The sequence below is a fragment of the Melanostigma gelatinosum genome (genome assembly GCF_949748355.1).
Source record: "Melanostigma gelatinosum genome assembly, chromosome: 12".
NCBI lineage: Eukaryota > Metazoa > Chordata > Actinopteri > Perciformes > Zoarcidae > Melanostigma > Melanostigma gelatinosum.
Window position 1 is genome coordinate 15,279,543 of NC_136645.1, and position 15,387 is coordinate 15,294,929.

Here is a 15,387-nt window from a genome sequence, read left to right on the forward strand (position 1 = left end):
GTGGCCATTGGCATACCTCACAGCAAGAATAGTGTTACATGGGTAATCAACATTGCCTCATTCCTGCCGTACTTTCCAGAGTGATTTGAACTGCAGCATAAGACATCCATGTTCATTTTCATGAGCATTCTGAATCTCTCTCGTTAAGCTGTCGGCGGTCTTTGAAGTTCATTTGTGTAATTTTCATGTGCCTTTTTCAGGAGTCATTTCCTTCTGGCCACTCTGCTGTAAAAGCAGTGAAATGCCACTTTTAGAATTGTATCCACTGACAGTCCCTTCGTGGCGGAGTCTCTACTCCAACATGAACGGTTAACAGTGAAAGTCTAACAATGACAAACAGCTCGTGTTTGATGTGACTCATATTCAGAAAATTGCACTCATTACTAACATGGGATGGAAACAAGCTGTAAACATCATTACAAATCTGGTCATTTAAGATGTTTTATCTTTGATCATTAGTTTATGGATAAGTTGTTATGGTTAGTGGTGTTATATCGGCTTCAATCGACAACAACTGATTAAATCCTAATTTAATAATGAACACATTCCTATTGTGTTAAATACTGATCACCAAACGTGTCAGTTACGTATTATACAATACTACAAATGTTTTGCTGATTTCTTGGAGTAAACTATGATCTACTTTCTCCCAAATCATTCCAAAACATTTGAATTCCCACTGATATGCCAAGATGCTGCTGTAGTGACGCTAGCTCTATCATCTGACTGAATGATGAAGGTTGTCACATGTGGCAGAAGCACCCACCATAGCTTACATCTCAGTAATTACTCAAGCTTTTTTTGTGTTTAACCAACCGCAGGTATAGCAAATGAAGATGTACACATTTTCTTGAGACATGTGAAGTGAGTTTAGACAGGTGAAAATAAAAGCATGTGGAGTTAATTAACTTTGCTTCTTGTCCCCATTCCCTCAGTGCTCATTACCTTTAAACGGAGCCGCACATCGGCAGAAGTAATTATCATGCTGGTCAATGCAAGTGGCTCCATTCTTGCAGGGAGATGAAGCACACTCATCAATGTCAAGTTCACACTCTGTACCTTTGACAGAAAAGAACACAGAATGATAAATATGTCATACTATCGCTGGCATTAATGTGTGGCTGTTCTGAAACATGTTGAAATCACAAAACGCAGTTAAGCCCGGAGAGGGTTTAACCTAGAATAACAGGGTCTTGTGTAAATTATTTTTGATTTGTCGATTATGATCTTGATACCATAACAGATGATGTGAAAGCTGAACGTAATGCTTAATTAAGTGCCGAGTACAGCTAAAACACCAGAGAGGGGTCTCTATGGTGCCGCAACAAGGTATGAACCGCAAACACCATCCTCACAGCAAGAACTCCATTTCAGATATAATTCTCAACTTTCCAAAAAGTTTTCTTTCAAACATTATTTATGGGGATTTTAAAAAAAGGAAGAGAACCCAGCTTCTTTGAGATGGTAAGATTCAGCACTGCAGCAGTGGTATTGTCTGCAATGCACTGAATCTGGCTCTGTGGGAATTATTAGCTGTTATTAAGAAACCTTTACAGGTGGAATAACACGATCTTTGTTTTAGTTGAGTTATTCTATTATTCTTCTTTGTTGTGCTTTTAACAGCCACATGTAGGGAAATAGTTAAGACTTCAAAATGTGTGCAAGTATTAAACCACTGTTTTGTCTCTACACTTTAAAGAGGAGCGTCTGATGGCTGCTGACTTATCATTCATGTTAAAACATACAAAGACCCGAATAAATGAAGCACATTGACCAACCTGTAAAGCCAGGCGTACAGACACATCCATAGCCATGAACGAGGTCAACACATGTGGCGTTGTGCTGGCAGGGTGAGGATATGCACTCGTCTATGTTGACTTCACAGTAGTTCCCTGTAAAAACATGAGATATAAAAGAGTCAGTGGTTCAAGAATGCACTGGCTAAAACTGTGGCTATAAGCTGCACAATTATAGCGTTCCATCAGAGCCCAGAAACACCCTCTTCATCATTCATCCCCACAGCCATTGCCCTCCTAAACTCAGCTATCAGGAATACTCAGGCCTACTTGCAGGATGAGGTCCATGTTGATCTCTGATTGTGTTGTTGCAGCTCAAGGATTCTGTTGATGTATTTTTGATTGTAATGTCATGGTAGCCATACTTTATGTTCATGTTGAGATTGTGTAGCTGCTGCCGGACAATTCTGTTTGACGTCATACTTTCAATGTAGGGGGGGGGGGTGACAGGATAGTCATCGTGTATTGTTTTAATTGCTGTTCCGAGTCTGTGTTACTCTGAATAATGCTACTTCGTGTTTGTTTTATGACCAAATACTGCGGCTTTGATTTGTAACATTTCATGACTCATGCTCAGTTTTGCACTTTCCTTCAACTTAGTCAAATATATGTTGCCTTTGACTTAAAGCCTCTTCATGGAGAGTTTAAAATGTGATGATTGGTGACAGCTTCACCAATTGCAGTGTTTTAAGACAGTTGTCACAAAAATGAAGTCAGTCTGACATTCCGTGTGCATATTTTGCAACACTTGGAAGAAACACATTTTTACTGTTCTGCTAGCAAAGTTATTTTGACACCGTTTTGGATATTTGACAAGTAAGGGTTTTAAATCAAACAACTATCTTTCTGTTCAAACACCATACTTTCTGTAGCTGACTTATATCTATTTCTCTATTGTGGCACAACAAGAACAGATCTTGTGATATACTTTATGCTTCATTCCCTTGGCTTTGCATCATTTGTTTACTCCGTAAATAAAAAAATAGATCTGCTGCACACGTGATGTTTTTTGCATCATCACCATTTCACACATTTAAAGTCGCTGTAAGCTTTGGAGGAGGCTGATATATAGTGTGAACTGTCAAAGTGAGAGGATGCCGTGCAATTTGCTGAACATATTCTTGCACCCACGGGGATAAACCCTTTTCACTGGGTTTTGATTTTAATGACGCCGTACCCTTTCCTCTGTCACCACCCTAGAAATACACTTTACATCTTAGCCTCAGTGTTGGTAAGAACATGTAACTGGGAGCAGCGGCGCTTTTAAGTGGTAGCTTTGTTGATAAACGAAAGAGCATCTGGAAAATCTACTTTTAGAACATAAAAAACATAAATCATAAATGATGAATCTCATCGTTATGTGTTTAAACGAAGATACCTGCACAATTAAGCAGATTAAGTCACACACTATGAGCAGAGATGATAGAAAGTCGTTTCCCTCTTTACATAAAAAACAATATCTTGCCGTGATGGGATTTCTGGGGCTCCTTTGTAACCGTACTTCAATAAAAGGCTTCCATTATTGAGAGGCATCGAGCTTGAATGGAATGGAATCAAGAAATAGTTTGTTGACATACGTTTTTAAAAACCACAGCCGGAGTGCAGTCTATATTTCTATTCCTACAATACATTTATAGTGCCACCTGTCGTTTCAGGAGAAGTAGGACGAGAGCTGTGATGATATATGAAATTGTGTAAAGTGAGTGAAACTCCTCAGATCACGCACCACGCACGACAAGGTATATATGTACTTTAATTTAATCTACACAGTTCTGCTGTCAGCAGAGCTCTTGATTTTCCTGGGATCTGATCCAATCCACCCGTCTTCTACATCAAACTGATCCTACTGTTAAATGAATATACGAGTAGGGTTAGGAGACTCATATGGGGTCAACATTTAGCAACAGTGTTTATACTGTAGCATTAGCTGTTCTGTTTGGCATGGCATGTGTCGTTATATCATTAAAGTAGAGCAAAGAAAGTGATCAACACAGACAAATAACTATATTCTCTCTAAACATACTCATATCCATGTGTTTAAGCGCACTGGTACCTATAGCTACTCATCAGTCGTCGCATAAAATTTAGAGCAGTGTTGTGCAAACAAACACATTCGTGGTAAGAAGCGCATGAAATATACCTGTGATTCCAAGAGGACACTGGCAGCTGAAAGAGTTGAGCTCATCGATGCAGGAGCCTCCATTTTGACAGGGCTGGCTGAGACATTCATTCATTTCAATCTTGCAGTTATTTCCTTGGAAAGCATAAAAGGCGCACAGCATGTTGACACATTGTTCCGGTGAATAAAATGTCACTTTAACTTACAAAGAATAAATTCAAGATAGCTTTCACTTACCAATAAATCCAGGTGCACAGAAGCAATTGTAGCCACCGAGCGCGTCTTTACAAATACTCAGGGCTCCGCACGGCTTTTCTTCACAGTCATCAATGTTTATCTCACAAAACTGGCCCGTTAACCCTGCAGAGGAAGGACAATATATTCTATAGGATTGATCCACTCCAGGGGACAATCCCTTAAATAAAAATGCCTTTTGGATGTGATATACTGTAACACTGTCTTGTAAAGATCTCTAGTCGCGATACAGGTATAAATAATTGTAATTATTAAAGAGAAAAATGAGGATTTGATGAGCTGATTTTCTTCCCGTCTTTCCTTTTCTTTCTAGTGCTCAAGCAAATTACATAATGTACAATCACTGTAATAGAGTCAAATATTAAAATGGTGCTTTAAAACAGCAGTAAGTACCACCAGTGGGGAGGGATATTTTTGTTAATGGCAGCGGTGATGTGTGAAGTAGTAACGTTGCACTATACCGACAAAAACAGGGACGAAGAAGACTGCTAGTTAGCAAATAAGTGAAATGATTCGATTTTTATAATGTTGACATTTTGCACACTAATCAGCAAGTATTTACTGCATTTACGGCAGTTACTGAAAGAAAATCACTGGAATGCTAAGCTATTTACTTTTACTTATTTATAATTACCTCATTTACCTATACCTGTGAATTACTGTAACAAATGGAATGATTAATTAGACTTTGATTGGAATTGGACTCCTTTTTCAAGTGATACAATGTGATTATTACCTCATGCAATCCACTACCATCAAATCATTTCATAACCAACAACTCCTTTGATACAATATGAGTTTGGATCCAAAGAGGAAAGAAAATATCATCACTGCTTTGAAGTCGGCTCACAACCTGATGAACTGAGGCCGGACTTACACATTTCATAGGCTGCTTCGTGTTGTTGCTTAAGGCAAAAGAGATTAGACTCCCACAGAGTAGGAAGGTGAACAAGCGAAAGCATCAAACCGAAGAGTAAGTGTGTATATACATGTTTCATTCGAGGAATTACCTCCATTTGAGGCGAGCTGCTGCCGGATGGAGAACCTACCTGGTAAACAATCACACTTGAACCCTCTTGATAGATTCACACATGCTGAACCGTGTAGACACAGACCATCAACACAGTGGTTTATAGGTGTTTCGCAGTGCGGCCCAGAGTACCCATGGTGACACACACATTGATACGTATTTGCCAGCTCTTCACAGAGGAGAGTCCCCTCAGGGTTGCAAGGATTTGACACGCATTGGTTCACAGATGAGGAGCACTCATTGCCATGGTATCCTGTAAGAAGAGGGATCAAAGTAGTGATTGATGTGCGGAGCTATGTACAGTATCCTCCTGACTTCCCACGTCTGGCAGACATCAGGGATTGTGATTCCACGTGATGCCGTCATTGCCAGTGTTTTTCCTCTCTGCAGATTTACAAATTCTATCCAGCATGAGCCTGAAGCACTAAAACCAACGAGGGATTTCAGCAACAGTACACAAAGTAAAACTACTGTGTTTTTTGTCACCAAATGTAACTAGTTTGCAGATTTGTACACTGCACTGTTTTGGTGATACCACAACAGTAGTCAACAACACGAATACATTTTCACATGCTTTAAGGGCTGAGTTTAAATGAGTGATTGATGTAAAATAAACCAAGAAGAGCAGAAGACACACTGTGGTTATAATGAGTATCTAGCTTAGGCCTGAGAGCATTGCATGTTGCATTTCTATATTGAGTCACTGTAGTAACGACTATAGCAATTTGTATTCTTATTGTAATTTTCTTCTATTCTATATTCATGTTTCTTGATTTTTGTACTTAATTTAACTTGATCTTACTATGTTTACCTTGCTATGCACCAGTACACCTATGCAAAGTCCCTGTAGTTTAAAATTGACTTGGCAATAAACCGGATTTCTGATTCTGACAAGCTTGATTGATATATCACAACACAAATTGAGCTGAACAAATTCACTACCAATCAACTTCATAAGTGTGCTTCGATACCTGCAGGGCAAATGCATTGCATTTCCCCAGCTGAGTTGTAGGAACACGTTCCTCCATTTCTGCAGAACTCAACATCTGATGCACATGAGGAGACGGACGCGGAGCAATTCTTACCTGAGAGGTAGATAAAGATTGTTAATCGAGCGCTATAAAAATGAACACACTAAGAAAAATGAGCACATCGCCAACATAATGACACACCTCAATATCCCGTCCTACAAATGAGTTTGACTCCAGAGGGTGACAACCATTAACATGAGGAACCAGCGTGATGTGAGGTGTGTGTGTGTGTGTGTTTGTGTGTGTGTGGTAATGGAGCCAGTCGGAGTGATACTACAGTATAACTGCCATATCTTTGTCCCACTGCAGTTTCTTACAACAGCCAAAGGCACACACACTTTATTCAGTCTAGGCTTATGCCTGCTTACACTGTCACAGTACAAAAATATGAATACAATTCCCTTGCTACTACTGCGCGAGAAATGATGGATACAACAAAAGTTCCATTCACACCACAACAAATAGAAAACTGTAGACAAAATAAACATAGTTGGTAATGTACAGATCAGCATTCTGTTAACTTGTGTCAGTATTACTCATGTAAGATAAACAGCACCTTTGATACATTCTGCTAACCGATATATCATCATTGTAAAAATACTTAGGAGAAACAAAGATATATGTCGACTCAATCAGCTGTGATCATGCTGAATTTTGTGAATGAGCTCTTACATTCGACCAGTTTGATGGTTATCACTGCTGAAGCGTCATCAATCTGTACTATGTTCATTAAAGTCGAAACTACGAAAATGATGCCTCAGATAACTCACCAGCAAAGCCTGAGGGACAGACGCACTCATAGTCTGCAACCAAGTCGATACATGTGGAATTATTGGCGCAGTATCCATGGACACATTCATCATCATTGATTTCACAGTTCAACCCCCCAAACCCTGGTATGAAGAGAGAAAGAGAAATCTCATCAGTGAATATCAGTAAACACCAGACATGAAAAGACAATAATTCGTCAATCAGTAATCAGTAATCAGATTGCACCCAAAAGCAATTTATTGCTGTTTCATTGCTGAGGTTTGAGATGACTTTTCAATGCAAGCTGCTGACAAGAAAACATGTAGATAATATGGAGAGTAGATTGCACCACAGCCTTTAATTGAGAAATAAAATGATATTTTGTCTTACTGTTTGTGACATTATTTTCAATGGCGAATGTTTAACTCCAAGTAACATTAGCATATTTGATATATTTAAAAAAACAAAGGTTAAAGATATGAAGTAAAAGTGAGAGCTGCCAATTTCTGACATTTTAGTCGTCCATAAATATATTCCACTGCATGGTCACGCTACAAAATGACTGTCATTAGCACTGTCACACACTGCAGCTACAGGAGGCCCATGACTAATGCTGGGCTATCAGCACCATCGGTGCAGGTCAAATCCTCATCATTTCTCAAACTGACCATGGAACCAATCTCCACCTCTCTCCATGTCATAAAATTTGACAATTATCCCGACTTCATTAAAAATGCATAACAGGTTTCACCCGCAAGCACGGTTTAATCAGAGGTATGTTTCACAGATAAGATGTCAACCGGACCAAGAAATTAGCGGAAAAAATAGCTGAGATTTATTCCTTCGTACTCTAATGATGCGAGCGGCAATTTCTGATGGAATGATTTTATGTGATCGGAGAAAATGTGAAGCAAATATCTGTTAGCCTTACGGGTATTGAACTGAAAGCCGAAAAAATGTGTCGTTAAAAAACATCATGAATACAGGAAGCAATCAACATCAAATGCTACAACAAACCTTTTGTTGTTAGTGTACAGGTAATCATTCCAAGCAAACACCACAACAAATGACTTCACTGATTAGTCCCTGCTCTTTTGGGGAAAGCGTGCTAATCAGCTGAATCACCAGTTGGGTTTGGTTAGGACACGTTTTTTTTATTGCTGTCACATTGAGGGCAAAAAAAGAAGATAAGGGAACAACTTCCAGTTGTGGAAAAAGGGTTAAATCCTTTTCCCCAACTAAAAGACGGCAGTTATCTACGTTTCTCTTCAGGACATATTGCCCTAAACTGAGTCTGCAGATAAGAAATCGTTTGTAAGGAAAGTAATGTGCAAGAAGTAGTGTGTTTCCTGATATGCTTAGGATATTTGTTTAGCAGGGCAGTCTGACGAATGATGTTCCAGTTCTTGAGTTGATATTGTTTCAGTAATTAGTTCGAAAAATGTCACATTTCTATTGTAAGTGTTGAAATGATAAGTCCATTATCACAATAATCCGAGAGGCAAAGATGTCTTTTTTTTTTATTCCAAAAAATAAAAGACATATGAACAAACTCTAATAAGGCAACTGGCATAGTTTCTCTTTCTCTATTTTCTCTTTAAACCATTTGAGACTGGAGTCTTTGGGACAAAGGACGCTCCCTTGATTATTTTTACAGTAAATATTGGTCCCATGAGAGAAATGGAAAAATGGTACCAGTGCTCAAAATCTGAAAAATAAACTGCAATGAGAGACCTTATGAAGTGTGTACTGGTTATTCAGTTTATTTACCTAGTACAAGTGGATGAGTTGTAGCTGTGTTTGTTACTGGATACTTAAATGGGTTCACGCAACGTCTTTTTATCTCCATTTACTTATACACAGGAAAAACAAGTAGACCGCCAAACAACGGAATTGAGATAGACCGAGTGCAAAAGTGTTTTTGAGTGGCTTTTTCATCAAAGCCAGGGTCATAACTCCAGGACTGAAACTGGTTGGTTGCACACCAACAAAGTTCGGAATTAGCCACATAATCGTATTGCCTCAACTATTTGGGCATCTAATTGCATTGCAACTTACCCTCTGAGCAGAAGCACTGATACAGGTCATTGCCGTCCACACAAATTCCACCGTTCTGGCAGGGCTTTGGCTCACACTCGTTGAGATTTACTTCACAAAATGAGCCTTCAAACCCTGCAGCATATGTAAAGAAAACACTGTTATTGGAAAACTTTTTTGACTGGTTTAATTCCTCAGCCAATTAGGATCAGCATGACTTTGTCTTCACAAATAAAAGATGGTATTCAAAGCTTGTATTGATTCAAAGAGCTTGCTGGGGACATGCAGACTCAGCTCACTGGATCATTTAATCATGTTTAATAAGAGCCGGTCATTGCCCTTCTGATTCATTGCATTAAACAAGCCAAATCCAGTGATTTTTAAGATCAAAGTCAATCTATACACAGAGGGAACCACATGAAACAAATAACATGCGTCAGCGCACATGTGTAAACACACTCGCTCCACACACTCTCTCTCTCACACACACACACACACACACACACACGCACGCACAGGCCATTAAAGAGAAGAAACATGTCAGTGTTTAAGCAACATTGTTGCTGGTGCTACACAGGCTGTTAGTGGGTTAACCTCACACTTATCTAGCATAGAGGATTTGGTATGTGTTTCACACAGTCAGGCAAGAACTAAACAGAGCAGAAGGTCCTAAGATGCTCTTCACAATTATAAATGTGGAAAAACAAATATAAAAGAACAGTCAGAATAAGCCGTTTCCCCTCCGAAACAACACTGCAGGGTTACATAAAAACAAGAACAATCAAACAACAACTGCTGCAAAAAACATCACAAAAACTGTCTTATGCGAAGTGTGGCTCTTGATGAAACAACAGGCTTTTGGAGCTCAAATCATTTTATTTTGTTTTGTCATTTCACATTAGGTTGGCAAATAAGTCTTGCACTGAAAAGCTGTTCTTTTGAAATAAATGCTAATGCCAAACAAAAATATGTCAAAAACAGTTTTTGGTTGTAAAAACCAAAAACGTATTGCCCTGCAAAATCTGCTCTTCAACAACAAGCCAGTAGAGTATTTCCTTCTTTCTTTTTTTACACACAAATGCAAAATCCACTATCGTGAGTTCATCAAACATTCTCAGTTCAAGAATACGGTTCAGTGTGAGCAGTAAATACGCGGTCAAGAAGTTGACGAGATGTGGTACACAGTCCAGTGAGGGAGGGTATGTGTAACATGCTTTGCAACACATTAGGTTGGCAATATTGGATAATACGGATGCCAAGACTGCCGACCTGAAACATCTAGACATGACAGCATCTCGCAGTGTGCCCTTGAGAAGTGATCAGGGGAGAGCAGCGCGCCGCAGGTTGCTTTCATTTACATCAGAAATCACTCACAATCCTTCACTTTGACGTCTGCCGAGCATAAGTGCAACAGGAGTAATGAAGTTAGGGTTATTGATTGGGTTACATGAACTTCTATGTAATAGCCATTCATTTGAAAGGAGACAGCAGAGCCGGTGTAGAGTCGACTGAATTATGATTGGTTTGGCTGGATTATTTTTTTTTTTTCATTTCTAGTACCGTAACTGTATCCAGGAATAAGCCGCATGATTTCCGGTGCATGTACATACAGTACTATACTGGCGCTCTGTCACTTACTGCACGCATATCCTTGACTTGTAAGTCTGCAGCCTGGTTATACCCCTGGCAAGCCTCAGCGTATCTAACAGGTCAAGCCCCTTCCTCTTCCTCCTGTGTTATCCCGGTCACTGCCACTGCTGCCACTGCTGGCAGCTACAGCTGTGATAACAGTCATCGGCATGGAGGGGAATCAGCGAGACTTGACTGACACACAAACAAAATTGTTTATTTCCTGCAGGAGCTGTCAAACTAATCTGCATACGATTATCATATGGTTATGAAGGTGTAAAAACGTGATGCGCAAGTTTTAATGCATGGTCTAGTAAGAGAACACGAGAAGGGCTCTTGTGCAGTCTTGCTCTGATAAAACGAAAAAAAGAGAAAAATCTACTTTTTGATCGATAGCTACTAAAACACGACCTGAATCAGCAGTATTTTGTGTCCAGCCACATATTCCTTTTAGTAAATTGACCTTGCAGCCTATTTTCCACGTGTTAATAATCCGCATGACAAATACAACATCTGTTAAAGGTCTTGCTCACCTCTTTCGCATGTGCAAGAGACATTCTGTCCACCCTTGGTCTCAGCGCATATTAATGTATGCTCACTGCACAGTCCGAACGAGCAAAGGTCAATATCCACCGAGCAATCCCTCCCCTTGAACCCTGCAATGAAAATTGAGTTAACAATGGAGAAGGAAATTCAGAATCAGCCAAACCTTGGGAAATAAACAAGGAGGTCTGAATTCATAAAACAACAGGAACACACATTACGCAACACATATATATGTGGCAGCATGTTTTATTCAAGAGAGACACCTCTTCTCTGGTGCATTAATGGGGGTATTGATTCTTCCCCTCGCAATCTACCTGCTATGCAGTATGCTAATTGGGTGAATCATCGACAGAGACCCACCCTAGCAAACTGATCTATATCACATTTATCTGCCCCACCAAATGCAGGTCTGCATGCCACTGATAGATACCCATGTCAATATCTATTGTTGTAAATAAAGCACAGAGAGATGGTGTGACTGATACTCGTTACACGTGTTTGTACAAATATAGATGAGTTAAAGGGAGAATCCTAAAAATAGAATTCTGTGTTTTTGTACTGACATCACACGCTTCAACCCGTGGCCATTAGATAATGACGATGATTAAAAATTTAAAAAAAAGTGCATTTAATTGTTACATTCACAAAAGGTTAGGAGATTTACTTTATGGAGTCACAGACTATTTGTGAGTTTTTACCAGCTAAATGTTTAAAAATCTTATTCTAACCAAAAACATCTCCGAACTACAAGCCTCTAAACAGGGAACATGCACCCATATCACCGTCATTCATCTTTGTGCAGTATGCCATGAGTATTTCCTTTTTTTCTATGGGAAGACAAATACAAACAGACATACTAAGGAGCTGAAATTCATCACTCCTTTTCCATGTTTGCTTCCTTTCTAAGCATCTTTGTGCAGTCGGTGTCTGCAAAGTAGGTCTCACTCACTGGCAAAGCAGTGAAATATTTCAAACACTGCTCATGCAAATCCCTTTTCATCAAGACTTGAATAAACCAACAGGGCAGCAGCTCTACTTCCTGTTGTAAGCAGTCTCCTCTTTCTATACCCTGTTTCCAGAGCCAAGCACTTTACATCAACACATCTATCCGGAAGGTTTGACGACCTCCCAACTACCCTTTTCTCATCATATTATGTATTGCCGTGACTAGTTAATGGACAGCTATTGCCTCCAACAGAGTGTTCAGAAGTGTTTAATAACCAATTGTGCATGCAATTCACTCTGGGCTTAATGTTGCATGAAGGAATGTCACATTTACAGTGTCACCATCTCCAAATGGGACTTCCTATTCTGTCTGACAGCTACTAGCGGCTCAGCCCAACTCTGCTTCAGAAACAAAGGCGGAAAGTGAAACTATGTTTTTCACTTTATCTCAAAATGTGCTACAGTAACAAGACATACTGTGACGCATTGTTAATACTTCACAGTAATGCATTGAAGCAAAGTCCTTATACACCCATGGTCAGTGGTCGTAACTATTCCTTGGCTCGGATAACTGCTGTTCATCAGCACATTTAGTCATCTCTCATCACCAACGCTCTGGTTGCTTCACTGAGCTGAACAACTGAAAATCATGTTCTTGGATAGAAATCACAAAAGTCAGTTATTACTTCTAAGTGAGTTTAATCAATAAAATGAGACTGTGAGGTTATGTACAGATATGAAATGTAGCTTGTGTTGTTCATTACCTCCACCAAAAAGCTTGTGTTTCTGGCGTTCTTTGTTTGGTCTTTGTATAAGTTCGCAGTGTAAATACTAGTGCTGTAGTACTCAACATGAGTCTTAGCCTCAAGACCCCTTTTTGAAGGTCTCTGTGCCATTTCAAACATTTATCGGCGCTTAGAAAGGAAGCAAACATGGAAAAGGAGTGATGAATTTCAGCTCCTTAGTATGTCTGTTTGTATTTGTCTTCCCATAGAAAAAAAGGAAATACTCATGGCATACTTATACATACACATATATAATAGTATATGCCAATAAAAGAGGTGAGTGACAAGGAATCTTCATTTGTTTTCACTGGCTGTTTTTTTGGGAATGTTGATTTTGACTATATAGGCACTACGTATGAATATTATAGAGATTTCAATGGAATTTGGAGTAAAGTCAAGTTCTGGTCAAAATCTAACAATGCAACCATGTGTTGATGTGTCAAGCACCACCAGAAAACTACTACAACCCTTCACAGTGTGAACTGTTTCTTAACCATTAATCCTAAATTTCATATTTTCTTGAATAAGTTTGGAACATACATGATTTGGATGACTTGTGCAACCTTGGCCAACGTATCCCTGAGAGCTTGAGGGATAATAACAGTTAAAACTAATTCTATAATAATTATGGATCAACTGGACAACACAGACGTACTGTACTTTAGTTGCAAACATAAAACGGTGGCAGGAATTGATCAGAACAGATTATTGTCAGATTATTTTACCATCCTGTGGTAAAATAATCTGACAGACCACCTATCTAATTGACTTTTAGAAAAGATAAAGTGATCAGTAACACCTGTCTATAAATCTCTCAATGAAGTCAAAACAGTAATGGAGGCTTTACTGACACATCGGTGTTCTGTTCTTGCCCAAATCTAATTTGAGCAACAGGCAGAAACAATAATATGGGAAAATGATTTACAGTGATGCATTTGCTCCCTCCATAATGTCATAAAAAGCACATCATGTAACAGGTGCTGCACATGTTTCAAGGCAGTAAATGTTTTAATGACTTCACCCACATTTGAATTGATTTACTGTGCAGTAAAATAGAGGCACTTTTGGGCCGAGAGGAAAGGCACAAAGAACTAAAACAAGATGTGCACTGACAACAAAACAGTGGTGATATTTTTTCACTACATTATACTCAAACAACTAAAGTAGGAGAACATACTTTCAAAAGAATACACATGTGAAATATCCAGCATAAACCATGCAGTGGTTCTACCTTTGTGGAATATATTGAGAACATTATTTCGCGGAACCCACCCATTTGACCGAGTGTGTTTTGTCTCCCGTCAACACCTATGTTGTTTTGTGGATTTTATTTGTCAAATATTTGTCTGTAAATCCTGTTGTGTGGACTGTGGCTGTTTACTGCTGAATGTGACATTGGACTGTGACATTCTGACTTGTGCAATCAAGTAGTGATGAAGTATTTTATTACCAGAGGGCATAGTAAAATCAGCAGCACACCGAGGAATGCAACACCGCCCTCTCTTATGGACTGATTGTGGATCCTGTCTGGAACATGTGTTATAAAATGTCTAATCAAGTAACATCAATCAATTTGTATTTGTCAAAGGACAATGCTGAACACCAAATCTCTGTTGCCCAGTTACGTCATGTTTACATTCATTAATGCTTAGCAAGATAGAAAACTTTCTATTTGCGTTGTGTAAAGCATTTTAAGATGCCGATTTGAACTGGTTTCTCGCCTGCATTCAAACGTGTGTACCTGATAATTCCCGTCTTTGCTATCTTTACAAGCACACCTTGAAAACGATCAGAGTAAACTAATTTGTATGTAAACACGTGAGAAATAAACTTTCCACATATTCCCAAGGTACAGTATACAGAAAATGAACGGCAGGATATTTTTGTAAACATGCTGAATAATACACAAGTAGTTGGTACGTACCAAGAGGACAATGACAAATGTAATCATTTATCAGATCCATGCACGAGCCTCCATTTAGACAAGGCTGCGACCAGCAATCATTTACATTCTCAGAGCAGGTCCTTCCTGCAGGAAAGAAGAGAGACAAATAAACTCTACGCAACGCCACAGCTTAAAATGTGTTTCTACAACACGTTTTGCTGCTGCCGTGGACATTTCATGCTTATTGAAGGTGTGAAGCTTAGGCAGTATGTGAAGATCAATACTATATACACCCAGAACTTATGCAGTACACATTTTTGTTTATTTCCCAACATTGAGCGGCACCTGGTTTAATGGTGACAGGGTTTTACTTCACGAGGCAGCTGATTGCCTCTGGTTCTACGTACTGACTCAAAATGTGATTGAATGATTGTGCGTTCAGCATGTTGCAGCTTGTATGTATGCAGAAATGGTGTAGCCTCAATTTGTTATCCTCTGGGCAAGAGTCAGACACAAAATTGATTCCAGACTTTACTGACAAATTTAATGCTGCACTAGGCCTGGCCTCTGGCGATATTT

The 15,387-nt window shown here is 39.2% G+C and overlaps 1 protein-coding gene across 1 annotated transcript in view; it reads right to left on the minus strand.

Moving 5' to 3' along the window:
• Positions 1-15,387, minus strand: part of eys (eyes shut homolog) — a gene marked incomplete at both ends in the record, with an annotated part of 142,260 nt that overhangs the window by 101,052 nt on the left and 25,821 nt on the right. The window contains 9 exons of the mRNA XM_079279841.1: positions 946-1,059; positions 1,779-1,892; positions 3,937-4,050; positions 4,153-4,275; positions 6,172-6,285; positions 7,002-7,124; positions 9,040-9,153; positions 11,181-11,303; positions 14,848-14,952. Of these exons, the coding sequence (XP_079135967.1) occupies positions 946-1,059; positions 1,779-1,892; positions 3,937-4,050; positions 4,153-4,275; positions 6,172-6,285; positions 7,002-7,124; positions 9,040-9,153; positions 11,181-11,303; positions 14,848-14,952 (1,044 nt within the window). The remainder of the gene's footprint in view (positions 1-945; positions 1,060-1,778; positions 1,893-3,936; positions 4,051-4,152; positions 4,276-6,171; positions 6,286-7,001; positions 7,125-9,039; positions 9,154-11,180; positions 11,304-14,847; positions 14,953-15,387) is intronic.